Raw genomic sequence first — 26,176 nt, 5'->3', positions numbered from 1 at the left:
CCTGCTGGAGCGCGTGCTACGAGTGAGTGCTGCTATGGTGACCAGTGAGCTGAGCTAAGGCGGGGCTTTACCTAGCAGAGACTTGTAGATAACCTGTAGCCAGTGGGTTTGGCGACGCGTATGAAGCGAGTGCCAACCAACGACAGCGTACAGGTCGCAATGGTGGGTAGTGTATGGGGCTTTGGTGACAAAACGGATGGCACTGTGATAGACTGCATCCAGTTTGTTGAGTAGAGTGTTGGATTTTATAGATGACATCACCGAAGTCGAGGATCGGTAGGATGGTCAGTTTTACGAGGGTATGTTTGATAGATACTTTTTTTTTTCATGAGTGAAGGATGCTTTTTTGTGCCATAGGAAGCCAATTCTAGATTTAATTTTGGATTGGAGATGCTTAATGTGAGTCTGGAAGGAGAGTTTGCAGTCTAACCAGACACCTAGGTATTTGTAGTTGTCCACGTATTCTAAGTCAGAGCTGTCCAGAGTGTTGATGCTGGATAGGCGAGCAAGTGCGGGCAGTGATCGGTTGAATAGCATGCATTTAGATTTCCCTGCATTTAAGAGCAGTTGGAGGCCACGGAAGGAGAGTTGTATGGCATTGAAGCTCGTCTGGAGGTTAGTTAACACAGTGTCCAAAGAGGGGCCAGAAGTATACAGAATGGTGTAGTCTGCGTAGAGGTGTACCAGAGAATCACCAGCAGCAAGAGCAACATCATTGATGTATACAGAGAAGAGAGTCGGCCCGAGGATTGAACCCTGTGGCACCCCCATAGAGACTGCCAGAGGTCCAGAGAACAGGCCCTCCGATTTGACACACTGGACTCTATCAGAGTAGTTGGTAAACCAGGCGAGGCAATCATTTGAGAAACCAAGGCTGTCGAGTCTGCCAATAAGAATGTGGTGATTGACATAGTCGAAAGCCTTGGCCAGGTCGATGAAGACAGCTGCACAGTAATGTCTCTTATCGATGGTGGTTATGATGTCGTTTAGGACCTTGAGCGTGGCTGAGGTGCACCCATGACCAGCTCTGAAACCAGTTTGCATAGCGGAGAAGGTGGGATTCGAAGGTGGTGGGATTCGAAATGGTCGGTATTCTGTTTGTTAACTTGGCTTTCGAAGACCTTAGAAAGACAGGGTAGGATAGATATAGGTCTGTAACAGTTTGGGTCTAGAGTGTCACCCCCTTTGAAGAGGGGGATGACCGCGGCAGCTTTCCAATCTTTGGGAATCTCAGACGATACAAAAGAGAGATTGAACAGGCTAGTAATAGGAGTTGCAACAATTTTGGCAGATAATTTTAGAAAGAGAGGGTCCAGACTGTCTAGCCCGGCTGATTTGTAGGGGTCCAGATTTTGCAGCTCTTTCAGAACCTCAGCTATCTGGATTTGGTTAAAGGAGAAATGGAGGGGGCTTTGGCGGATTGCTGTGGGGGGTGCCAGGCAGTTGACCGGGGTAGGGGTAGCTATGTGGAAAGCATGGCCAGCCGTAGAGAAATGCTTATTGAAATTCTCAATTATAGTGGATTTATCGGTGGTGACAGTGTTTCCTAGCCTCAGAGCAGTGGGCAGCTGGGAGGAGGTGCTCTTATTCTCCATGGACTTTACAGTGTCCCAGAACCTTTTTGAGTTAGTACTACAGGATGCAAATTTCTGTTTGAAAAAGCTAGCCTTAGCTTTCCTAACTGCCTGTGTATATTTGTTCCTAACTTTCCTGTACATTTGCATATCACAGGGGCTATTCGATGCTAATGCAGAACGCCACCGGATGTTTTTGTGCTGGTCAAGGGCAGACAGGTTCCTATCTATTCCTAGTTCTAAAATGTTTGAATGGGGCATGCTTATTTAAGATGGTGAGGAAGGCACTTTTAAAGAATAACCAGGCATCATCTACTGACGGGATGAGGTCAATGTCATTCCAGGATATCCCGGCCAGGTCGATTAGAAAGGCCTGCTCACTAAAGTGTTTTAAGGAGTGTTTGACAGTGATGAGTGGAGGCCGTTTGACCGCTGACCCATTACGGATGCAGGCAATGAGGCAGGGATCGCTGAGATCTTGATTGAAAACAGCAGAGGTGTATTTGGAGGGTGAGTTAGTTAGTTAACTACCCCTTTCCCTACTTTATTTATTTTGCTCCTTTGCACCCCATTATTTCTCGCTCTACTTTGCACATGCTTCCACTGCAAAACAACCATTCCAGTGTTTTACTTGCTATATTGTATTTACTTCGCCACCATGGCCTTTTTTTGCCTTTACCTCCCTTCTCACCTCACTTGCTCACATTGTATATAGACTTATTTTTTCTACTGTATTATTGACTGTGTTTGTTTTACTCCATGTGTAACTCTGTGTTGTTGTATGTGTCGAACTGCTTTGCTTTATCTTGGCCAGGTCGCAATTGTAAATGAGAACTTGTTCTCAACTTGCCTACCTGGTTAAATAAAGGTGAAATAAATCAAAGTTGGACAGATTGAGTGAAAAAAAGTTATTTTCCCACACAACATCTCTCCTTCTCACTGTCACGCATTAGTTTCACTTCCCCACCCGCCATTTTTTTAAAATACCCGACGGGGCTCATTGCCTGCTTGAATTATGCAGAAACGGGCAGTGTTTAGGTCATGAAATTGATTCTGTTGGAAAGGGGATAAATTGTGCTTTACAGTGGTATTGACATTACAGTTGATCTGGAAGTATTACGTTTTTGGGGCGCTAAAATAAGGGCAATTGTACGGACCAAGGCGATGTACGAGTTTACGTGAGTTTACGTTATACAGTATGTAAAGTTAGCCAACTAACGAACATTACTTTAGCAGCTCATTTGAGTTAACCAGTTTCTGTAGCAAGCTAGCTAGCTAATAATACATTGTTTTTGATAATTTTCTAAATATATTTACTTACTTGGATAGGTTCTCCAACTGCCTCCATTTTCTGGGTCCTTAGAAAAACGAAATAATGGGCAATCTTCCCGAAGTTACTGGTGGTAGCAAAACACAGACTGACTTTGATCTTCCAACATAGCGCCTGGTTCGGTGGCTAGGTGATTTGTGGCAGAACTGCAAGCCCTCTATAGCCATTAAATTCTACTGTGCAAATATACAGTGCATTATAAGGAAATAATGCACACTCTAGAATGCCCTTCCAGCCAATCAGAAACAAGTATTCAACAATGTCATTGTATAACATATTTAAGTGATAAAGCCGGTGTTGAGGATATTGTGACAATATATCCTCCAAACAGTGGAGCAGGTTGAGAGCTTCCTTGGTGTCCACATCACCAAACTATCATGGTCCAAACACACCAAGACAGTCGTGAAGAGGGCATGACAACGCCTATTCCCACTCAGGAGACTGAAAAGATATGGCATGGGTCCTCAGATCCTCAAAACATTCCACAGCTGCACCATCGAGAGCATCCTGACTGGTTGCATCACCGCCTGGTATGGCAACTGCTCGGCCTCCGACTTCAAGGCACTACAGAGGGTAGTGCGAACTGCCCAGTACATCACTGGGGCAAAGCTTCCTGCCATCCAGGACCTCTATACCAGGCGGTGTCAGAGGAAAGGCCCAAAAAATTTCCAAGGACTCCACATGGCATGCGGTACCAGAGCGCCAGGTCTAGATCAAAAAGGCTTCGTAAACAGCTTCTAAGCCCAAGCCATAAGACTCTTGAACAGTTAATCAAATGGCTACTCGGACTATTAGCATTGTCCCACCCCACCTCCCATTTTTACACTGCTGCTGCTCTCTCTCTATCATCCATGCATAGTCACTTTAACTCTACCTACATGTGCATATTACCTCAATTACCTTGACTAACCGGTGCCCCTGCACATTGACTCTGCACCGGAACCCCCTGTATATAGCCTCGCTATTGTTATTTTATTGTTGCTCCTTAATTAGCTGTATCACATCCGGCTGTGATTGGAAGTCCCATAGGGCGGCGCACAATTGGCCCAGCGTCGTCCGGGTTTCGCCAGTTTAGGCCGTCATTGTAAATAAGAATTTTTTCTTAACTGACTTGCCTAGTTAAATAAAGGTTAAAACGCTGCACGAATTAAAGCAGTGGAGCCGAGTGTTGTGATTCAAAACTTTAGTGTTCAAAACAATTGATCTTGGGGCGACTGGGGAAGCGGGGTCATGTCATGCATTTACACTATTTATAAAATGGTGATATGAATATATATACTTTTAGTGTGAACATGTCCAAATGATCCAATAGATTATAATTTTCTGGTATAGAGATGGATGTGCAAAAACAAAAGTTGTAATATGCTCCAAGCCCCTCCCACCCACCTTTACACAAAGCCCCACCCACTCACCTTCACACAAAGCCCCACCCACCCACCTTTACACAAAGCCCCACCCACCCACCTTTACACAAAGCCCCACCCACCCACTTTTACACAAAGCCCCACCCACCCACCTTCACTCAAAGCCCCACCCACCCACCTTCACACAAAGCCTCGTCCACACACACATACAGTGCCTTGTGAAAGTATTCATCCCCCTTGGTATTTTTTATATTTTGTTGTATTACAACCTGTAATTTAAATAGATTTTTACGTAGTGGACATACACTAAATACTCAAAATTGTTGAAGTGAAATGAAAAAAATTGTTTCAAAAACAAACAAAAAAAATCACAAAAAAAAAGGAAAGGTGGTGCATATGTTTTCACCCCCTTTGCTATGAAGCCCCTAAATAAGATCTGGTGTAACCAATTATCTTCAGAAGTCACATTATTAGTTCAAATCAAATCAAATCAATGTTTTTTTGTCACATACACATGGTTAGCAGATGGTAATGCGAGTGTAGCGAAATGCTTGTGCTTCTAGTTCCGACAATGCAGTAATAACCAACAAGTAATCTAACTAACAATTCCAAAACTACTGTCTTATACACAGTGTAAGGGGATAAAGAATATGTACATAAGGATATATGAATGAGTGATGGTACAGAGCAGCATAGGCAAGATACAGTAGCTGATATCGAGTACATTATATACATATGAGATGAGTATGTAAACAAAGTGGCATAGTTAAAGTGGCTAGTGATACATGTATTACATAAGGATGCAGTCGATGATAGAGTACAGTATATACGTATGCATATGAGATGAATAATGTAGGGTATGTAAACATTATATAAGGTAGCATTGTTTAAAGTGGCTAGTGATATATTTACATCATTTCCCATCAATTCCCATTATTAAAGTGGCTGGAGTTGAGTCAGTGTCAGTGTCAGTGTGTTGGCAGCAGCCACTCAATGTTAGTGGTGGCTGTTTAACAGTCTGATGGCCTTGAGATAGAAGCTGTTTTTCAGTCTCTCGGTCCCAGCTTTGATGCACCTGTACTGACCTCGCCTTCTGGATGATAGCGGGGTGAACAGGCAGTGGCTCGGGTGGTTGATGTCCTTGATGATCTTTATGGCCTTCCTGTAACATCGGGTGGTGTAGGTGTCCTGGAGGGCAGGTAGTTTGCCCCCGGTGATGCGTTGTGCAGACCTCACTACCCTCTGGAGAGCCTTACGGTTGAGGGCGGAGCAGTTGCCGTACCAGGCGGTGATACAGCCCGCCAGGATGCTCTCGATTGTGCATCTGTAGAAGTTTGTGAGTGCTTTTGGTGACAAGCCGAATTTCTTCAGCCTCCTGAGGTTGAAGAGGCGCTGCTGCGCCTTCTTCACGATGCTGTCTGTGTGAGTGGACCATTTCAGTTTGTCTGTGATGTGTATGCCGAGGAACTTAAAACTTGCTACCCTCTCCACTACTGTTCCATCGATGTGGATAGGGGGGTGTTCCCTCTGCTGTTTCCTGAAGTCCACAATCATCTCCTTAGTTTTGTTGACGTTGAGTGTGAGGTTATTTTCCTGACACCACACTCCGAGGGCCCTCACCTTCTCCCTGTAGGCCGTCTCGTCGTTGTTGGTAATCAAGCCTACCACTGTTGTGTCGTCCGCAAACTTGATGATTGAGTTGGAGGCGTGCGTGGCCACGCAGTCGTGGGTGAACAGGGAGTACAGGAGAGGGCTCAGAACGCACCCTTGTGGGGCCCCAGTGTTGAGGATCAGCGGGGAGGAGATGTTGTTGCCTACACTCACCACCTGGGGGCGGCCCGTCAGGAAGTCCAGTACCCAGTTGCACAGGGCGGGGTCGAGACCCAGGGTCTCGAGCTTGATGACGAGCTTGGAGGGTACTATGGTGTTGAATGCCGAGCTGTAGTCGATGAACAGCATTCTCACATAGGTATTCCTCTTGTCCAGATGGGTTAGGGCAGTGTGCAGTGTGGTTGAGATTGCATCGTCTGTGGACCTATTTGGGCGGTAAGCAAATTGGAGTGGGTCTAGGGTGTCAGGTAGGGTGGAGGTGATATGGTCCTTGACTAGTCTCTCAAAGCACTTCATGATGACGGATGTGAGTGCTACGGGGCGGTAGTCGTTTAGCTCAGTTACCTTAGCTTTCTTGGGAACAGGAACAATGGTGGCGCTCTTGAAGCATGTGGGAACAGCAGACTGGTATAGGGATTGATTTAATATGTCCGTAAACACACCAGCCAGCTGGTCTGCACATGCTCTGAGGGCGCGGCTGGGGATGCCGTCTGGGCCTGCAGCCTTGCGAGGGTTAACACGTTTAATGTTAATGCGAGTGTAGCGAAATGCTTGTGCTTCTAGTTCCGACAATGCAGTAATAACGAACAGGTAATCTAACTAACAATTCCAAAAAAACTACTGTCTTATAACACAGTGTAAGGGGATAAAGAATATGTACATAAGGATATATGAATGAGTGATGGTACAGAGCAGCATAGGCAAGATACAGTAGATGATATCGAGTACAGTATATACATATGAGATAAGTATGTAAACCAAGTGGCATAGTTAAAGTGGCTAGTGATACATGTATTACATAAGGATGCAGTCGATGATATAGAGTACACTATCAACGTATGCATATGAGATGAATAATGTAGGGTAAGTAACATTATATAAGGTAGCATTGTTTAAAGTGGCTAGTGATATATTTACATCATTTCCCATCAATTCCCATGATTAAAGTGGCTGGAGTAGAGTCAGTGTCATTGAATGCTGCCATCAATCCACGGTTTCTGGTTAATGTTTTAATCGTTGCTATGGGAACGACATCTTCAACGCACGTTCTATTTTGCATCTTCAAAGTAGTTGGCATAATGTCCACCTGTGTGCAATCTAAGTGCCACATGATCTCAGTATATTTTCACCTGTTCTGAAAGGCCCCAGAGTCTGCAACACCACTAAGCAAGCAGCACCATGAAGACCAAGGAGCTCTACAAACAGGTCAGGGACAAAGTTGTGGAGAAGTACAGATCAGGGTTGGGTTATAAAAAAATATGCAAAACGGGTTAAAAAAAATCAAAAACGGAGCACCATTAAATCCAATATTAAAAAATGGAAAGAATATGGCACCACAACAAACCTGCCAAGAGAGAGAGAGAGGCAAGGTGGGCATTAATCAGAGAGGCAACAAAGAGACCAAAGATAATCCTGAAGGAGCTGCAAAGCTCCACAGCAGAGATTGGAGTATCTGTCCATAGGACCACTTTAAGCCGTACACTCCATAGAGCTGGGCTTTATGGAAGAGAAAGAAAAAAGCCATTGCTTGAGGAAAGAAATAAGAAAACATGTTTGGTGTTCACCAAAAGGCATGTGGGAGACTCCCCAAACATATGGAAGGTACTCTGGCCAGATGAGACTAAAATGGAGCTTTTTGGCCATCAAGGAAAACGCTATGTCTGGTGCAGACCTAACACCTCTCATCAACCCGAGAACACCATCCCCACAGTGAAGCATGGTGGTGGCAGCATCATGCTGTGGGGATGTTTTTCATCGGCAGGAACTGGGAAACTGGTCAGAATTGAAGGAATGATGGATGGGGCTAAATACAGGGAAATCCTGTTTCAGTCTTCCAGAGATTTGAGACTGGGAAGGAGGTTCACCTTTCAGCAGGACAATGACCCTAAGCATACTGCTAAAGCAACACACGAGTGGTTTAAGGGGAAACATTTATTTGTCTTGGAATAGCCTAGTCAAAGCTCAGACCTCAATCCAATTGAGAATCTGTGGTATGACTTAAAGATTGCTGTACACCAGCAGAACCCATCCAACATGAAGTAGCTGGAGCAGTCTTGCCTTGAAGAATGGGCAAAAATCCCAGTGGCTAGATGTGCCAAGCTTATAGAGACATACCCCAAGAGACTAGCAGCTGTAATTGCTGCTAAAGGTATCTCTACAAAGTATTGACTTTGGGGGGGTGAACAGTTATACACGCTCAAGTTCTGTTTTTTTGTCTTATCTCTTAAACTATTTTGCATCTTCAAAGTAGTTGGCATGTTGTGTAAATCAAATGATACAAACCCCCCAAAAATATATTTTCATTCCAGGTTATAAGGCAACAAAATAGTAAAAATGCAGAGGGGGGTGAACACTTTCGCAAGCCACTGTACATGCAATAGGCTGCACTTCTTTATAATTATGAAGCCTTGTAGATTGAGTCATTGAGCTGCAGTGAACCATTCATTATGCCACTTGGGATATACTGATGTCTGATCTGGCTGTTCACCCAATAAAAATACACACAAAACAACAACAACTTGAAGGGTTACCAAAGTGTCTGATGATTAGGCTCCTGCCAATAAAAGCATGAATATCAACAAGAACAGATTGTCAAAGTTTATTCTACTATAGGTTGGTTTAAAAATGATTACACAAATATAAAGATAAACTGCATTTGAAAACACATGCATATATAAACATGATCAAAATACTAAATAATAGTTCTGAGTATCAGTTATTATTGAGTTGTTCTAAGGTGATACACAGACTACAGGCAGACAGACAGACAGACTAGACAGACGACAGGCAGACAAACATGCGATGGACAGACATACTATGGACAGACTACAGGCAGACAGACAGAACCTACATGCAGACAGACAGACTACAGGCAGACAGACTACAGGCAGAGAAACAGAACAACAGACAGGAAATAGGGTTCCATACACCTAGTATCAATACTATAGTATAAAACACATAGTATCAATACTGTATTATAAAACACATAGCATCAATACTGTATTATAAAACACATAGCATCATGCATAATAGGTTTGCTTTAATTTACATGGTGTGTGTGTGTTCTGTAGGGTTATGTGTTAAGGCAGTGTTTACACAGGCAGCCCATTTCTGATATTTTTTTTCACTAATTGGTCTTTTGACCAATCAGATCATCTCTGAAAAAGATCTGTGATAACATCAGGTGTGATTGGTCAAAAGACCAATTAGTGGAAAAAGTATCAGAACTGGGCTGCCTGTGTAAACGCAGCCTAACTGTCCCAGACTGATGTAACATTCTGTCCCATTATTATAGCTACATACAAATACATACAAGTATTGACACCTCTTGACTTTCTCCACATTTTCTTGTTTTACAGACTGAATTTTAAATGGATTAAAATGTATTGTTTTGTCACTGGTCTACACACAATATCCCATAACATCAAAGTGGAATTATGTTTTTAGCATGTTTTACAAATTAATACAAAATAAAAAGCTGAAAGGTCAATAAGAATAATAATGAATAATAATAGAATAGAATAGAATAATTGAATAATAATATTCAACCCTTTGTTATATCAAGCCTACATATGTTCAGTATTAAAAATGTTCTTAACAAGTCACAAAATAAGTTGCATGGACTCACTCTGTGTACAATAATAGTGTTTAACATGATTTGTAAATGACTAGCCCATCTCTGTACCTCACACACAGTTATTTGTAAAGTCCCTCAGTCGAGCAGTGAATTTCAAACACAGATTTTACCACAAAGACCAGGGAGGTTTTCCAATGCCTCGCATAGAAGGGCTCCTATTGGTAGATGGGTCAGAATAAAATTTTAAAAAGCAGACATTGAAAATCCCTTTGAGCATGGTGAAGTTATTAATTACATTTCGGATGGTGTATCAATACATCCAGTCACTACAAAGATACAGGCACCCTTCTGAACTCAGTTGCCAGAGAGGGAGCAAAGCACTCAGAGATTTCACCATGAGGCCAATGGTGACTTTAAAACAATTAGAGTTTAATAGCTGTGATAGGAGGATGGATGTCCCTGACCGAGGATGGATGTCCCTGACTGAGGATGGATCAACAACATTGTAGTTACTCCACAATATTAACATAAATGACAGAGTGAAAGGAAGGAAGCCTGTACAGAATAAAAATATTCCAAACATGCATCCTGTTTACAATAAGGCACTAAAGTAAAACTATAAATATAAATATGGCAAAGAAATTAACTTTAAGTCCTGAATACAAAGTGTTATGTTTGGGGTAAATCCAGCACTTAATATTTTCAAGCATGGCGGTGGCTGCATCATGTTATGGGTATGCTTGTCATAGGCAAGGACTAGGGAGTTTTTTTAAGGTAAATGAAACAGAATAGAGCTAAGCACAGGCAAAGTTCTAGAGGAAAACTTGGCTTTCCAACAAACACTGGGAGACAAATTCACCCTTCAGAAAGACAATTACCTAAAACAAAAGGCCAAATCTACATTCGTCTTGAGAATGTTTCGCCAAGACGAATGTTCCTGAGTGGCTGAGTTAACAGTTTTGACTTAAATCGGCTTGAACATCTATGGCAAGACTTGAAAAGGGTTGTCTAGCAATGATCAAAAAACAGAGCTTTTAAAGGATAAATGGGCAAATATTGTACAATCCATTTGTTGTACAAATGACTGCCTTCAACTGAAATGTGTCTTCCGCATTTAACCCAACCCTTCTGAATCAGAGAGGTGCAGGGGGCTGCCTTAATTGACATCCATGTCTTCGGCTCCCGGCTGCCTTGCTCAGGGGCAGAATGACAGATTTTTACCTTGTCAGCTCGGGGATTCGATCTGGCCCAATGCTCTAACCACTAGGCTACCTGCCGCCCCAGTTAAACCACTCTTAGTTAGCCAGAAATATTCCCAGCTGTAATCGCTGATTATAACATGAATACTTACAGTTAAAGTCGAAAGCTTATACACCTTAGCCAAATACATTTAAACTCAGGTTTTCACAATTCCTGACATTTAATCCTAGTAAAAATTCCCTTGCTGTAAAATTCCATGTTAGGATCACCACTTTATTTTAAGAATGTGAAATGTCAGAATAATAGTAGAAAGAATGATTTATTTCAGCTTTTATTTCTTTCATCACATTCCAAGAGGGCCAGAAGTTTACATACACTCAATTAGTATTTGGTAGCATTTCCTTGTTTAACTTGGGTCAAATGTTTAACTTGGGTCAAATGTTTCAGGTAGCCTTCCACAAGCTTCCCACAATAAGAATTTTGGCCCATAACCTCCTGACAGAGCTGGTGTAATGGAGTCAGGTTTGTAGGCCTCCTCGCTCACACACGCCTTTTCAGTTCTGCCCACAAATTTTCTATAGGATTGAGGTCAGGGCTTTGTGATGGCCACTCCAATACCTTGACTTTGTTGTCCTTAAGCCATTTTGCCACAACTTTGGAAGTATGCTTGGGGTCATTGTCCATTTGGAAGACCCATTTGCAACTAAGCTTTAACTTCCTGACTGATGTCTTGTGATGTTGCTTCAATATATCCACATAATTTTGCTGCCTCATGATGCCATATATTTTGTGAAGTGCACCAGTCCCTCCTGCAGCAAAGCACCTCCACAACATGATGCTGCCACCCCCGTGCTTAACGGTTGGGATGGTGTTCTTCGGCTTGCAAGCCTACCCCTTTTTCCCCCAAACATAACAATGGTCATTATGGCCAAACAGCTCTATTTTTGATTCATCAGACCAGAGGAACCATAGTCTGGCTTTTTTATGGCGGTTTTGGAGCAGTGGCTTCTTCCTTGCTGAGCGGACTTTCAGGTTATATAGATATAGGACTCATTTTACTGTGGATAGATACTTTGTACCTGTTTCCTCCAGCATCTTCACAAGGTCCTTTGCTGTTGTTCTGGGATTGATTTGCACATTTTGCACCAAAGTACATTAATCTCTAGGAGACAGAACGCGTCTCCTTCCTGAGCGGTTTGATGGCTGCGTGGTCCCATGGTGTTTATACTTGTGTACTATTGTTTGTACAGATGAATGTGGTACCTTCAGGCGTTTGGAAATTGCTCCCAAGGATGAACCAGGCTTGTGAAGGTCTACAATTTTTTTCTGAGGTCTTGGCTGATTTTAATTTTCCCATGATGTCAAGCGAAGAGGCACTGAGTTTGAAGGTAGGCCTTGAAATACATCCACAGGTACACCCCCAATTGACTCAAATTATGTCAATTAGCCTATCAGAAGCTCTCCAATTGACTCAAATGATGTCAATTAGCCTATCAGAAGATTCAAAAGCCATGACATCATTTTCTGGAATTTTCCAAGCTGTTTAAAAGCAGTCAACTTAGTGTAGGTAAACTTCTGACCCACTGGAATTGTGACACAGTGAGTAATAAGTGAAATAATCTGTCTGTAAGCAATTGTTGGAAAAATTACGTGTCATGCATAAAGTAGATTCCCTAACCGACTTGCCAAAACTATAGTTTGTTAAAAAGAAATTTGTGGAGTGGTTGAAAAACAAGTTTTAATGACTCCAACCTAAGGGTATGTAAACTTCCAACTTCAAATGTACCTAATGTCAAAATCTTCCACTTTGACATTACTGAGTATGTTGTGTAGATCGTTGACAATTAAATGCATTTTATTCCCACATGGCAACACAACAAAATGTGGAATAAGTCAAGGGGTGTGAATACTTTATGAAGGCTCTGGATGTACGTTATAACTGGTAAATTATATTACAACTGCTGATGTGGAGGAATATTCTGTTAATCTCTCATGCCTCACAATTTAGCAGCCTGCAAGTTAAACAACACGTTGAGAAATTGTACCACAAGAAGATTGTTTGTTGATATATGTAGGCATAACTAACAAAGATACATACTTATGGGAAGGGAAAGGCAGGTGTGAGGTATACAGGGATGAAAGGCAAACTGAAGATTCTCTCTCCTGTGAAAGGGAGGGAGGGAGGGAGAAATGAGGAGGGAGAGGAGAGGGGGAAGGAGAGAGGGATAAAGAGGAGAGGGGAGGAGAGGGAGAGATCGAGGAAGAAAACACTAGCCACATTCTTCAGTACCACATAATGTATCTCCCTATCTCCAGTCGTCAAGGGCCACAGTGTCACATCATGTATCGCTCTATCTCCTGTCGTCAAGGGCCACAGTGTCTACTGGGTTACATCCTGGGAAACCAGCCAATCAGTGGCCAGCTAAGTTCAAGGAAGATAGGTAACAGCCAGGAGAGGAAGTGGAGGGGCAGAGTCTGAGTCTCGTTCCCTGTTGTGTAGTCTATAACCCATCAAGTCAGTTCATTATGTACTACTGTCGTGTAGAGTCTATAGCCAGGTAGGTGTGTCTATAGTGTGCGTGTGTGTGTCCACAGTGTGTGTGTGTGTGTGTGTCTATGGCTATAGTGTGTGTGTCTATATTGTGTGAGTGTGTGTGACTATAGTGTGTATGTGTGTGTGTGTATCTATAGTGTGTGTCTATAACCAGAGAACAGTATCCATGTCACTCAGGAGGTCTGAGCTCAGGGCTTCCTGGATGCTGGGCATTAGCTCCTCCCCATCGGTAGCCATGCACACCCCTGGGCCTGCCTCCAGGAATGCCATTGGCTGGCCTGCTCCAGAGTCACCTATCACAGCACATAATACAGTCATTAGGATGTTGCTAGAGCTCCAAGATGTAACCCCAGAGATTGAGTGCATTCATTTACACAGAGTACAACAAATTCACAACACCTTCCTAATAGTGAGTTGCACCCCCCTTTTGCCCTCAAAAAAGCCTCAAATCGTCAGGGAATGGACACTACAAGGTGTGGAAAGCCTTCCACAGGGATGCTGGCCTATGTTGACTACAAATGCTTCCCACAGTTGTGTGCGGTTGGCTGGATATCCTTTGGGTGGTGGACCATTCTTGATACACACAGGAAGCTGTTGAGTGTGGAAAACCCAGCCTGGCACCTACTACCATACCCTTTTCTAAGGCACTTAAATATTTTGTCTAGCGCATTCACCCTCTGAATGTCACACATACACAATCATTGTCTCAATTGTCTTAAGGCTTAAAAATCCTCCTTTAACCTGTCTCCTCCCCTTCATCTACACTGATTGAAGTGGATTTAGCAAGTGACCTCAATAAGGGATCATAGTTTTCACCTGGTCAGTCTATGTCATGGAAATAGTGTTCTTAATGTTTTGTACACTCAGTGTATATTATTGTGACTATGGTAACCTCCAGGTGTCAGTGTATATTATTGTGACTATGGTAACCTGTCAGTATATATTAATGTGACTATGGTAACCTGTCAGTATATAGTAATGTGACTATGGTAACCTGTCAGTGTATATTAATGTGACTATGGTAACCTGTCAGTGTATATTAATGTGACTATGGTAACCTGTCAGTGTATATTATGGTAACATGTCAGTGAATATTAATGTGACTATGGTAACCTGTCAGTATATATTAATGTGACTATGGTAACCTGTCAGTATATATTAATGTGACTATGGTAACCTGTCAGTGTATATTAATGTGACTATGGTAACCTGTCAGTATATATTATTGTAACTATGGTAACCTGTCAGTATATATTAATGTGACTATGGTAACCTGTCAGTATATATTAATGTGACTATGGTAACCTGTCAGTATATATTGACTATGTAACCTGACTATATGGTAACCTGTCAGTATATATTAATGTGACTATGGTAACCTGTCAGTATATATTAATGTGACTATGGTAACCTGTCAGTAACCTATATTAATGTGACTATGGTAACCTGTCAGTATATATTAATGTGACTATGGTAACCTGTCAGTATATATTAATGTGACTATGGTAACCTGTCAGTGTATATTAATGTGACTATGGTAACCTGTCAGTGTATATTAATGTGACTATGGTAACCTGTCAGTGTATATTATGGTAACATGTCAGTGAATATTAATGTGACTATGGTAACCTGTCAGTGAATATTAAATGTGACTATGGTAACCTCCAGGTGTCAGTATATATTAATGTAACTATGGTAACCTGTCAGTAAATAAAAATGTAACTATCAGTGTATATTAATGTGACTATGGTAACCTGTCAGTATATATTATTGTAACTATGGTAACCTGTCAGTGAATATTAATGTAACTATGGTAACCTGTCAGTATATATTAATGTGACTATGGTAACCTGTCAGTATATATTAATGTGACTATGGTAACCTGTCAGTATATATTAATGTGACTATGGTAACCTGTCAGTGTATATTAATGTGACTATGGTAACCTGTCAGTATATATTAATGTAACTATGGTAACCTGTCAGTATATATTAATGTGACTATGGTAACCTGTCAGTATATATTAATGTGACTATGGTAACCTGTCAGTATATATTAATGTGACTATGGTAACCTGTCAGTATATATTAATGTGACTATGGTAACCTGTCAGTGTATATTAATGTGACTATGGTAACCTGTCAGTATATATTATTGTAACTATGGTAACCTGTCAGTGTATATTATGGTAACATGTCAGTGAATATTAATGTGACTATGGTAACCTGTCAGTATGTATATTAATGTGACTATGGTAACCTGTCAGTGTATATTAATGTGACTATGGTAACCTGTCAGTGTATATTATGGTAACATGTCAGTGAATATTAATGTGACTATGGTAACCTGTCAGTATGTATATTAATGTGACTATGGTAACCTGTCAGTATATATAATGTGACTATGGTAACCTGTCAGTGTATATTAATGTGACTATGGTAACCTGTCAGTATGTATATTAATGTGACTATGGTAACCTGTCAGTGAATATTAATGTGACTATGGTAACCTGTCAGTGAATATTAAATGTGACTATGGTAACCTCCAGGTGTCAGTATATATTAATGTAACTATGGTAACCTGTCAGTAAATAAAAATGTAACTATCAGTGTATATTAATGTGACTATGGTAACCTGTCAGTATGTATATTAATGTGACTATGGTAACCTGTCAGTATGTATATTAATGTGACTATGGTAACCTGTCAGTATGTATATTAATGTGACTATGGTAACCTGTCAGTATGTATATTAATGTGACTATGGTAACCTGTCAGTATGTATATTAATGTGACTATGGTAACCTGTCAGTATGTATATTAATGTGACTATGGTAACCTATTAATGTGACTATGTGTAACGGATGTGAAACGGCTAGCTTAGTTAGCGGTGCGCGCTAAATAGTGTTTCGATCGGTGACGTCACTTGCTCAGACCTTGAAGTAGTGGTTCCCCTTGCTCTGCAAGAGCCGCGGCTTTTGTGGAGCGATGGGTAACGATGCTTCGTGGGTGACTGTTGTTGATGTATGCAGAAGGTCCCTGGTTCGCGCCCGGGTATGGGCGAAGGGACGGTCTAAAGTTATACTGTTACATATGGTAACCTATCAGTGTATATTAATGTGACTAGGGTAACCTGTCAGTATATATTAATATGACTATGGTAACCTGTCAGTATATATTAATATGACTATGGTAACCTGTCAGTATATATTAATATGACTATGGTAACCTGTCACTATATATTAATATGACTATGGTAACCTGTCACTATATATACATGTTTACCAAGCATTTCACTGTTAGTCCACACCTGTTGTATACAGAGCATTTCACTGTTAGTCCACACCTGTTAGTCCACACCTGTTGTATACACCTGTTGTATACAGAGCATTTCACTGTTAGTCTACACCTGTTGTATACAGAGCATTTCACTGTTAGTCTACACCTGTTGTATACAGAGCATTTCACTGTTAGTCTACACCTGTTGTATACAGAGCATTTCACTGTTAGTCTACACCTGTTAGTCTACACCTGTTAGTCCACACCTGTTGTATACAGAGCATTTCACTGTTAGTCCACACCTGTTAGTCCACACCTGTTGTATACAGAGCATTTCACTGTTAGTCTACACATGTTGTTTACGAAGTGACAAATAACATTTGATTAGGTTATTTTCCCTTTAAAATAGTCCAATTTAAACCAAGGTGTGTGTGTGTGTGTCTTACCTGTATCCATGAGTTCCACAGTGTTCAGCAGGTCATCAGGTGTCCGTGTGAAGCTGCTGACACTCAGACCACTGTCAGTACTCTGGTTACGGGAGTGGGCCCTACAAGCAGTGACCAACACACACAGTTGTAATATTGGCTAAAATGCACACATTTGTTTTGGAAGCGTATACCTCCACATGCACACAGACACTAAGACAGACAGGCTCACCCGTTGAGGGCGGGGTCTACATGGTTGTTCCTCATTTTCCCATCATGCTCCAGTCCACTCCTCACCGCCACATCCTGACACGGGTTACACTATTTATTGATTATTTATTACTATTTTACTTCCAGCATTATTATTATTGGTTCTGTAAAAACAACTAATATTAAAAACTCTGCTGGTACTTTGCTGTTACAATAAAAACATACATTTTAAATAAATAACACCCAACATATTTACACACACATATACAGTGCATTCTGAAAGTATTCATTTTGTTGTTATAGCTAAATTCTAAAATTGATTATAATCATTATTTTCCTTCATCAATCTACCCACAATACCTCCATAATGACAAAGTGAAAACAGGTTTTAAGACATTTTTGCAAATGTATTACTTATTTACATAAGTATTCAGACCTTTGCTATCAGACACGAAATTGAGCTCAGGTGCATCCTGTTTCCATTGATCATCCTTGATGTTTCTACAACTTGATTAGAGTTCACTTGTGGTAAATTCAATTAATTGGACATGATTTGGAAAGACACACACCTGTCTATTTAAGATCCCACAGTTGACAGTGCATGTCAGAGCAAAAACCAAGCCATGAGGTCGAAGGAATTGTATATAGAGCTCTGAGACTGGATTGTGTCGATTGTGTTTACCTTTATTTCACTAAGCAAGTCAGTTAAGAACAAATTCTTATTTTCAATGACGGCCTAGGAACAGTGGGTTAACCGCCTTGTTCAGGGGCAGAACAACAGATTTTTACCTTGTCAGCTCAGGGATTCGATCTAGCAACCTTTCGGTTACTGGCCCAACTCTCTAACCACTAGGCTACCTGCCGCCCCGATCTGGGGAAGGGTAGGGTACCACATTTGTTTTGCAGCATTGAAGGTCCCTAAGAACACAGTGGCCTTCATCATTCTTAAATGAAAGTAGTTTGGAACCACCAAGACTCTTCCTAGAGCTGAACACCCAGCCAAACTGAGCAATCAAGGGAGAAGGGCCTTGGTTCGGGAGGTGTCCAAGAACACAATGGTCACTCTGACAGTTTCTGGCCACTCTACCAGAGTTCTGTGGAAATGGGAGAACCAGAAGGACAACCATCTCTGCAGCACTCCAGCAACTGGCCTACCTGGTTAAATAAAGGTGAAATAACAGTTTTTTTAAATGTAATAATCCGTTCACCCACACCGCGTCTTACAAAGACACGGCGGTTGGAACCAAAAATCTTCAATTTGGACTCCAGACCAAAGGACAAATTTCCACCGGACTTTGAAGAACTGACTTGTTGGAAAGGTGGCATCCTAAGACGGTGCCATTTTGAATGTAGAATGGCCTTACTGAAGAGCTCAGTGACTTTCAAAATGGCACCGTCTTAGGATGCCACCTTTCCAACAAGTCAGTTCTTCAAATTTTGGCCCTACTAGAGCTGCCCCGTCAGTTATTAGCGCTGTTATTGTGAAGTGGAAACATCTCGGAGCAACAGCTCAGCCGTAGGCCACATAAGCTCACAGGACAGGACCGCTGAAGTGTGTGGCGTGTAAAATCATCTGTCCTCAGTTGCAACACTCACTACCGAGTTCCAAATTGCCTCTGGCAGTCCGACGGACATATCTGGGTTTGGCCAATGTTTGTCTATGGAGATTGCATGGCTGTGTGCTCAATTGTATACACCTGTCAGTACCAGGTGTGGCTGAAATAGCCAAATCCACTGTTTTGAAGGGGTGTCCACATACATTTGTATATATAGTGTGTATATATAAGTGTTTTATTTTTCATAAATGTTTTACAAATGTTCGAATTTTTGTTCCACTTTGACAGAGTATTTTGTGTAGATTGTTGACATAACTTTTTTTAAAGACAATGAAATGCATTTTAAACCCACTTTGTAATAAAATGTGGTAAGTCAAGGGGTGTGAATACTTTCTGAAGGCACAGTATAGAACATAATATCCATATGTATTCCAGTGTGTTTGACCCCTGACCTGTACTCTGATTGGACGGGCCAGGTCCTGTTGTTTACGCCTCAGCCTGTCCTTCTCCACCTGCAGCTGCTGCCTGCGCTTGGTTACCACTGTCGCAATGCCAACCGGATCAGAGGTCAGGGTTGAGGGCTTCACCTGGGCTACAGCACTCTGGACTGGAGGGAGGACAGGGTCAGAGGTTAGGGAGGGAGACAGGGTCAGGGAGGGAGACATGGTCAGGGGTTAATGTTAGAGAGTGAGACAGGGTCAGGGGTTAATGTTAGAGAGGGAGACAGGGTCAGGGGTTAATGTTAGAGAGGGAGACAGGGTCAGGGGTTAATGTTAGAGAGGGAGACAGGGTCAGGGGTTAATGTTAGAGAGGGAGACAGGGTCAGGGGTTAATGTTAGAGGGGTCAGGGGTTAATGTTAGAGAGGGGGGTCAGGGGTTAATGTTAGAGAGGGGGGTCAGGGGTTAATGTTAGAGAGGGGGTCAGGGGTTAATGTTAGAGAGGGGGTCAGGGGTTAATGTTAGAGAGGGGGTCAGGGGTTAGAGGGTCATGTTAGAGAGGGGGTCAGGGGTTAATGTTAGAGAGGGACAGGGTCAGGGGTTAATGTTAGAGAGGGGGTCAGGGGTTAATGTTAGAGGGGGTCAGGGGTTAATGTTAGAGAGGGGGTCAGGGGTTAATGTTAGAGAGGGGGTCAGGGTTAATGTTAGAGGGGGTCAGGGGTTAATGTTAGAGAGAGGGGTTAATGTTAGAGAGGGGGTCAGGGGTTAATGTTAGAGAGGGGTCAGGGGTTAATGTTAGAGAGGGGGTCAGGGGTTAATGTTAGAGGGGGGTCAGGGGTTAATGTTAGAGAGGGGTCAGGGGTTAATGTTAGAGGGGTCAGGGTTAATGTTAGAGAGGGGTCAGGGGTTAATGTTAGAGAGGGGTCAGGGGTTAATGTTAGAGAGGGGTCAGGGGTTAATGTTAGAGAGGGGGTCAGGGGTTAATGTTAGAGAGGGGGTCAGGGGTTAATGTTAGAGAGGGGGTCAGGGGTTAATGTTAGAGAGGGGGTCAGGGGTTAATGTTAGAGAGGGGGTCAGGGGTTAATGTTAGAGAGGGGTCAGGGGTTAATGTTAGAGAGGGGTCAGGGTTAATGTTAGAGGGGGGTCAGGGGTTAATGTTAGAGAGGGGGTCAGGGGTTAATGTTAGAGAGGGGTCAGGGTTAATGTTAGAGAGGGGGTCAGGGGTTAATGTTAGAGGGGTCAGGGGTTAATGTTAGAGAGGGGTCAGGGGTTAATGTTAGAGAGGGGGTCAGGGGTTAATGTTAGAGAGGGGTCAGGGGTTAATGTTAGAGAGGGGTCAGGGGTTAATGTTAGAGAGAGGGTCAGGGGTTAATGTTAGAGAGGGGGTCAGGGGTTAATGTTAGAGAGGGGGTCAGGGTTAATGTTAGAGAGGGAGACAGGGTCAGGGGTTAATGTTAGAGAGCGAGACAGGGTCAGGGGTTAATGTTAGAGAGGGAGACAGGGTCAGGGTGTGTGTGACTGTTAGGGAGTGTCTTATCTACCAGTTGTTCCTGTTTAACCAGACTGTTCTCTCTGGCCTTGAGGCAACTCTCCCTCTCTGTTTCGGTCTCTAGCTCCCTCCCTCCCTCCCTCCGTCTCTCACTCCCCCCCCCGTCAGTCTCTCACTCCCTCCGTTTCTTGCGCCCTCCCGTCTCTCTCCTTCCATGTCTGTTTGTCTGTCTCTCTCCTTCCATGTCTGTTTGTCTGTCTCTCTCCTTCCATGTCTGTTTGTCTGTCTCTCTCCTTCCATGTCTGTTTGTCTGTTTGTCTGTCTCTCTCCTTCCATGTCTGTTTGTCTGTTTGTCTGTCTCTCTCCTTCCATGTCTGTCTGTCTCCTTCCATGTCTCTCCTTCCATGTCTGTCTCTCTCCTTCCATGTCTGTTTGTCTGTCTCTCTCCTTCCATGTCTGTTTGTCTGTCTCTCTCCTTCCATGTCTGTTTGTCTGTCTCTCTCCTTCCCTGTCTGTTTGTCTGTCTCTCTCCTTCCATGTCTGTTTGTCTGTTTGTCTGTCTCTCTCCTTCCATGTCTGTTTGTCTGTTTGTCTGTCTCTCTCCTTCCATGTCTGTTTGTCTGTTTGTCTGTCTCTCTCCTTCCATGTCTGTTTGTCTGTCTCTCTCCTTCCATGTCTGTTTGTCTGTCTCTCTCCTTCCATGTCTGTTTGTCTGTCTCTCTCCTTCCATGTCTGTTTGTCTGTTTGTCTGTCTCTCTCCTTCCATGTCTGTTTGTCTGTTTGTCTGTCTCTCTCCTTCCATGTCTGTCTCTCTCCTTCCATGTCTGTTTGTCTGTCTCTCTCCTTCCATGTCTGTTTGTCTGTCTCTCTCCTTCCATGTCTGTTTGTCTGTTTGTCTGTCTCTCTCCTTCCATGTCTGTTTGTCTGTCTCTCTCCTTCCATGTCTGTTTGTCTGTTTGTCTGTCTCTCTCCTTCCATGTCTGTCTCTCTCCTTCCATGTCTGTCTCTCTCCTTCCATGTCTGTCTGTCTGTCTCTCTCCTTCCCTGTCTGTCTGTCTGTCTCTCTCCTTCCATGTCTGTTTGTCTGTCTCTCTCCTTCCATGTCTGTTTGTCTGTCTCTCTCCTTCCATGTCTGTTTGTCTGTTTGTCTGTCTCTCTCCTTCCATGTCTGTTTGTCTGTTTGTCTGTTTGTCTGTCTCTCTCCTTCCCTGTCTGTTTGTCTGTCTCTCTCCTTCCATGTCTGTTTGTCTGTCTCTCTCCTTCCATGTCTGTTTGTCTGTTTGTCTGTCTCTCTCCTTCCATGTCTGTTTGTCTGTTTGTCTGTCTCTCTCCTTCCATGTCTGTTTGTCTGTTTGTCTGTCTCTCTCCTTCCTTGTCTGTTTGTCTGTCTCTCTCCTTCCATGTCTGTTTGTCTGTTTGTCTGTCTCTCTCCTTCCCTGTCTGTTTGTCTGTCTGTCTCTCTCCTTCCATTTCTGTCTGTCTGTCTCTCTCCTTCCCTGTCTGTCTGTCTGTCTCTCTCCTTCCCTGTCTGTCTGTCTGTCTCTCTCCTTCCCTGTCTGTCTGTCTGTCTCTCTCCTTCCCTGTATGTCTGTCTGTCTCTCTCCTTCCCTGTATGTCTGTCTGTCTCTCTCCTTCCCTGTATGTCTGTCTGTCTCTCTCCTTCCCTGTATGTCTGTCTGTCTCTCTCCTTCCCTGTATGTCTGTCTGTCTCTCTCCTTCCCTGTATGTCTGTCTGCTCTCTCCTTCCCTGTATGTCTGTCTGTCTCTCTCCTTCCCTGTATGTCTGTCTGTCTCTCTCCTTCCCTGTATGTCTGTCTGTCTCTCTCCTTCCCTGTCTGTCTGTCTCTCTCCTTCCCTGTCTGTCTGTCTGTCTCTCTCCTTCCCTGTCTGTCTCCTTCCCTGTCTGTCTGTCTGTCTGTCTCCTTCTCTGTCTGTCTGTCTGTCTGTCTCCTTCTCTGTCTGTCTGTCTGTCTGTCTCCTTCCCTGTCTGTCTGTCTGTCTGTCTGTCTGTCTCCTTCCCTGTCTGTCTGTCTGTCTGTCTCTCTCCTTCCCTGTCTGTCTGTCTGTCTGTCTCTCTCCTTCCCTGTCTGTCTGTCTGTCTCTCTCTCTCCTTCCCTGTCTGTCTGTCTGTCTCCATCCCTGTCTGTCTCTCTGTCTGTCTCCTTCCCTGTCTGTCTGTCTGTCTGTCTCTCTCTCTGTTCCCTGTCTGTCTGTCTCCTTCCCTGTCTGTCTGTCTCTCTCCTTCCCTGTCTGTCTCTGTCTGTCTGTCTGTCTGTCTCTCTCTGTCTGTCTCTCTCCTTCCCTGTCTGTCTGTCTGTCTCTCTCCCTGTCCCTGTCTGTCTGTCCCTTCTGTCTGTCTGTCTGTCTGTCTCCTTCCCTGTCTGTCTGTCTGTCTGTCTGTCTCTCTTCCCTGTCTGTCTGTCTCTCTCCTTCCCTGTCTGTCTGTCTCTCCTTCCTGTCTGTCTGTCTGTCTGTCTGTCTGTCTCTCTCCTTCCCTGTCTGTCTGTCTGTCTCCTTCCCTGTCTGTCTGTCTGTCTGTCTCTCCTTCCCTGTCTGTCTGTCTCTCTCTCTCCTTCCCTGTCTGTCTGTCTGTCTCCTTCTGTGTCTGTCTGTCTCCTCCCTGTCTGTCTGTCTGTCTGTCTCTCCTTCCCTGTCTGTCTGTCTGTCTCCTTCCCTGTCTGTCTGTCTGTCTCCTTCCCTGTCTGTCTCTCTCCTTCCCTGTCTGTCTGTCTCTCTCCTTCCCTGTCTGTCTGTCTGTCTCTCTCCTTCCTGTCTGTCTGTCTGTCTCTCTCCTTCCCTGTCTGTCTGTCTGTCTGTCTCTCTCCTTCCCTGTCTGTCTGTCTCCTTCCTGTCTGTCTGTCTGTCTCTCTTCCCTGTCTGTCTGTCTGTCTGTCTGTCTGTCTCCTTCCCTGTCTGTCTGTCTGTCTGTCTCTCCATCCCTGTCTGTCTGTCTGTCTCTCCTTCCCTGTCTGTCTGTCTGTCTCTCTCTTCCTTCCCTGTCTGTCTCTCTCTTCCCTGTCTGTCTGTCTGTCTCCTTCCCTGTCTGTCTCTCTCTCTTCCCTGTCTGTCTGTCTGTCTCTGTCTCCTTCCCTCTGTCTGTCTGTCTCCTTCCCTGTGTCTGTCTGTCTGTCTGTCTCCTTCCCTGTCTGTCTGTCTCTTTCCCTGTCTGTCTCTCTCCTTCCCTGTCTGTCTGTCTGTCTCTCTCCTTCCCTGTCTGTCTCTCTCTCTTCCCTGTCTGTCTCTCTCCTTCCCTGTCTGTCTGTCTCTCTCTTCCCTGTCTGTCTGTCTCTCTCCTTCCCTGTCTGTCTCTCTCCTTCCCTGTCTGTCTGTCTCCTTCCCTGTCTGTCTGTCTGTCTCTCTCCTTCCCTGTCTGTCTGTCTGTCTCTCCCTCCTTCCCTGTCTGTCTGTCTGTCTCTCTCTCTTCCCTTCCCTCTGTCTGTCTCTCTTCCCTGTCTGTCTGTCTGTCTGTCTCCTTCCCTGTCTGTCTGTCTCCTCCCTGTCTCCTGTCTGTCTGTCTGTCTGTCTCTCTCCTTCCCTGTCTGTCTGTCTGTCTCCTTCCCTGTCTGTCTGTCTCTCTCTTCCCTGTCTGTCTCTCTTCCCTGTCTGTCTCTCTGTCTCCTTCCCTGTCTGTCTGTCTGTCTCCTTCCCTGTCTGTCTGTCTGTCTCCTTCCCTGTCTGTCTGTCTCCTTCCCTGTCTGTCTGTCTCCTTCCCTGTCTGTCTGTCTCTCTCTCTTCCCTGTCTGTCTGTCTGTCTCCTTCCCTGTCTGTCTCTCTCTTCCCTGTCTGTCTCTCCTGTCTGTCCCTGTCTGTCTGTCCCTTCCCTGTCTGTCTGTCTCCTTCCTTGTCTGTCTGTCTGTCTCCTTCCCTGTCTGTCTGTCTGTCTGTCTCCTTCCCTGTCTGTCTGTCTGTCTGTCTGTCCTTCCCTGTGTCTGTCTGTCTCCTTCCCTGTCTGTCTGTCTGTCTGTCTGTCTCCTTCCCTGTCTGTCTGTCTGTCTGTCTCCTTCCCTGTCTGTCTGTCTCCTTCTGTCTCCTGTCTGTCTGCCTTCCTGTCTGTCTGTCTCCTTCCTGTCTGTCTGTCTGTCTCCTTCCCTGTCTGTCTGTCTGTCTCTCTCCTTCCCTGTCTGTCTGTCTGTCTGTCCCTGTCTGTCTGTCTTCCCTTCCCTGTCTGTCTCTTCCCTGTCTGTCTGTCTGTCTCCTTCCCTGTCTGTCTGTCTCTCTCTTCCCTGTCTGTCTGTCTGTCTCCTTCCCTGTCTGTCTGTCTCCTTCCCTGTCTGTCTGTCTCCTTCCTGTCTGTCTGTCTGTCTCTTCCCTGTCTGTCTGTCTCTTCCCTGTCTGTCTGTCTGTCTGTCTGTCTCCTTCCCTGTCTGTCTGTCTGTCTCTCTCCTTCCCTGTCTGTCTGTCTCTCCTGTCTGTCTGTCTGTCTGTCTGTCTGTCTGTCTCCTTCCCTGTCTGTCTGTCTGTCTGTCTGTCTCTCCCTTCCCTGTCTGTCTGTCTGTCTCCTTCCCTGTCTGTCTGTCTCTCCTTCCCTGTCTGTCTGTCTCTCTTCCCTGTCTGTCTGTCTCCTTCCTGTGTCTGTCTGTCTGTCTCCTTCCCTGTCTGTCTGTCTCCTTCCCTTCCCTGTCTGTCTGTCTGTCTGTCTCTCTCCTTCCCTGTCTGTCTGTCTGTCTGTCTCTCTTCCCTGTCTGTCTGTCTGTCTCTCTTCCCTGTCTGTCTGTCTCCTTCCCTGTCTGTCTGTCTCTCCTTCCCTGTCTGTCTGTCTGTCTCTTCCCTGTCTGTCTGTCTGTCTGTCTCTGTTGTCCCCTGTCTGTCTGTCTGTCTCCTTCCCTGTCTGTCTGTCTCTGTCTTCCTGTCTGTCTGTCTCTTCCCTGTCTGTGTCTGTCTGTCCCTGTCTGTCTGTCTCCTTCCCTGTCTGTCTGTCTGTCTCTCTCCTTCCCTGTCTGTCTGTCTGTCTCTCTCTTCTCTTCTGTCTGTCTGTCTGTCTGTCTGTCTGTCCTTGTCCCTGTCTGTCTGTCTCCTTCCCTGTCTGTCTGTCTGTCTGTCTCTCTCTTCCCTGTCTGTCTGTCTGTCTCCTTCCCTGTCTGTCTGTCTCCTTCCCTGTCTGTCTGTCTCTTCCCTGTCTGTCTGTCTGTCTGTCTCCTTCCCTGTCTGTCTGTCTCTCTCCTTCCCTGTCTGTCTGTCTCCTTCCTGTGTCTGTCTGTCTGTCTCTTCCCTGTCTGTCTGTCTGTCTCTCTCCTCCCTGTCTGTCTGTCTGTCTGTCTCCTTCCCTGTCTGTCTGTCTGTCTCTCTCCTTCCCTGTCTGTCTGTCTCTCTCCTTCCCTGTCTGTCTGTCTCCTTCCCTGTCTGTCTGTCTG

At 44.2% G+C, this 26,176-nt stretch overlaps 1 protein-coding gene across 3 annotated transcripts in view; it reads right to left on the bottom strand.

Moving 5' to 3' along the window:
• Positions 1 to 12,618: 12,618 nt before the first annotated feature.
• Positions 12,619 to 26,176, bottom strand: part of LOC112235683 (transcriptional coactivator YAP1) — a 50,894-nt gene continuing 37,336 nt past the window's right edge. The window contains exons 5-8 of one of the 3 annotated variants that reach the window (XM_042309396.1): positions 19,351 to 19,505; positions 17,365 to 17,453; positions 17,154 to 17,254; positions 12,619 to 13,722 (exon numbers count right to left, since the gene is read on the bottom strand). In XM_042309396.1, the coding sequence (XP_042165330.1) occupies positions 13,574 to 13,722; positions 17,154 to 17,254; positions 17,365 to 17,453; positions 19,351 to 19,505 (494 nt within the window). In that variant the 3' untranslated portion in view covers positions 12,619 to 13,573. Of the gene's footprint in view, positions 13,723 to 16,974; positions 17,024 to 17,153; positions 17,255 to 17,364; positions 17,454 to 19,350; positions 19,506 to 26,176 lie in introns of those variants that run through there. The other 2 variants (XM_042309397.1, XM_042309398.1) reach the window with 2 other exon arrangements.

This window comes from Oncorhynchus tshawytscha, linkage group LG30, assembly GCF_018296145.1.
Source record: "Oncorhynchus tshawytscha isolate Ot180627B linkage group LG30, Otsh_v2.0, whole genome shotgun sequence".
In the NCBI taxonomy this organism is placed as follows: domain Eukaryota; kingdom Metazoa; phylum Chordata; class Actinopteri; order Salmoniformes; family Salmonidae; genus Oncorhynchus; species Oncorhynchus tshawytscha.
Note: the sequence above shows the minus strand (reverse complement) of the source record. Positions and strands in the feature narration are given on the sequence as shown.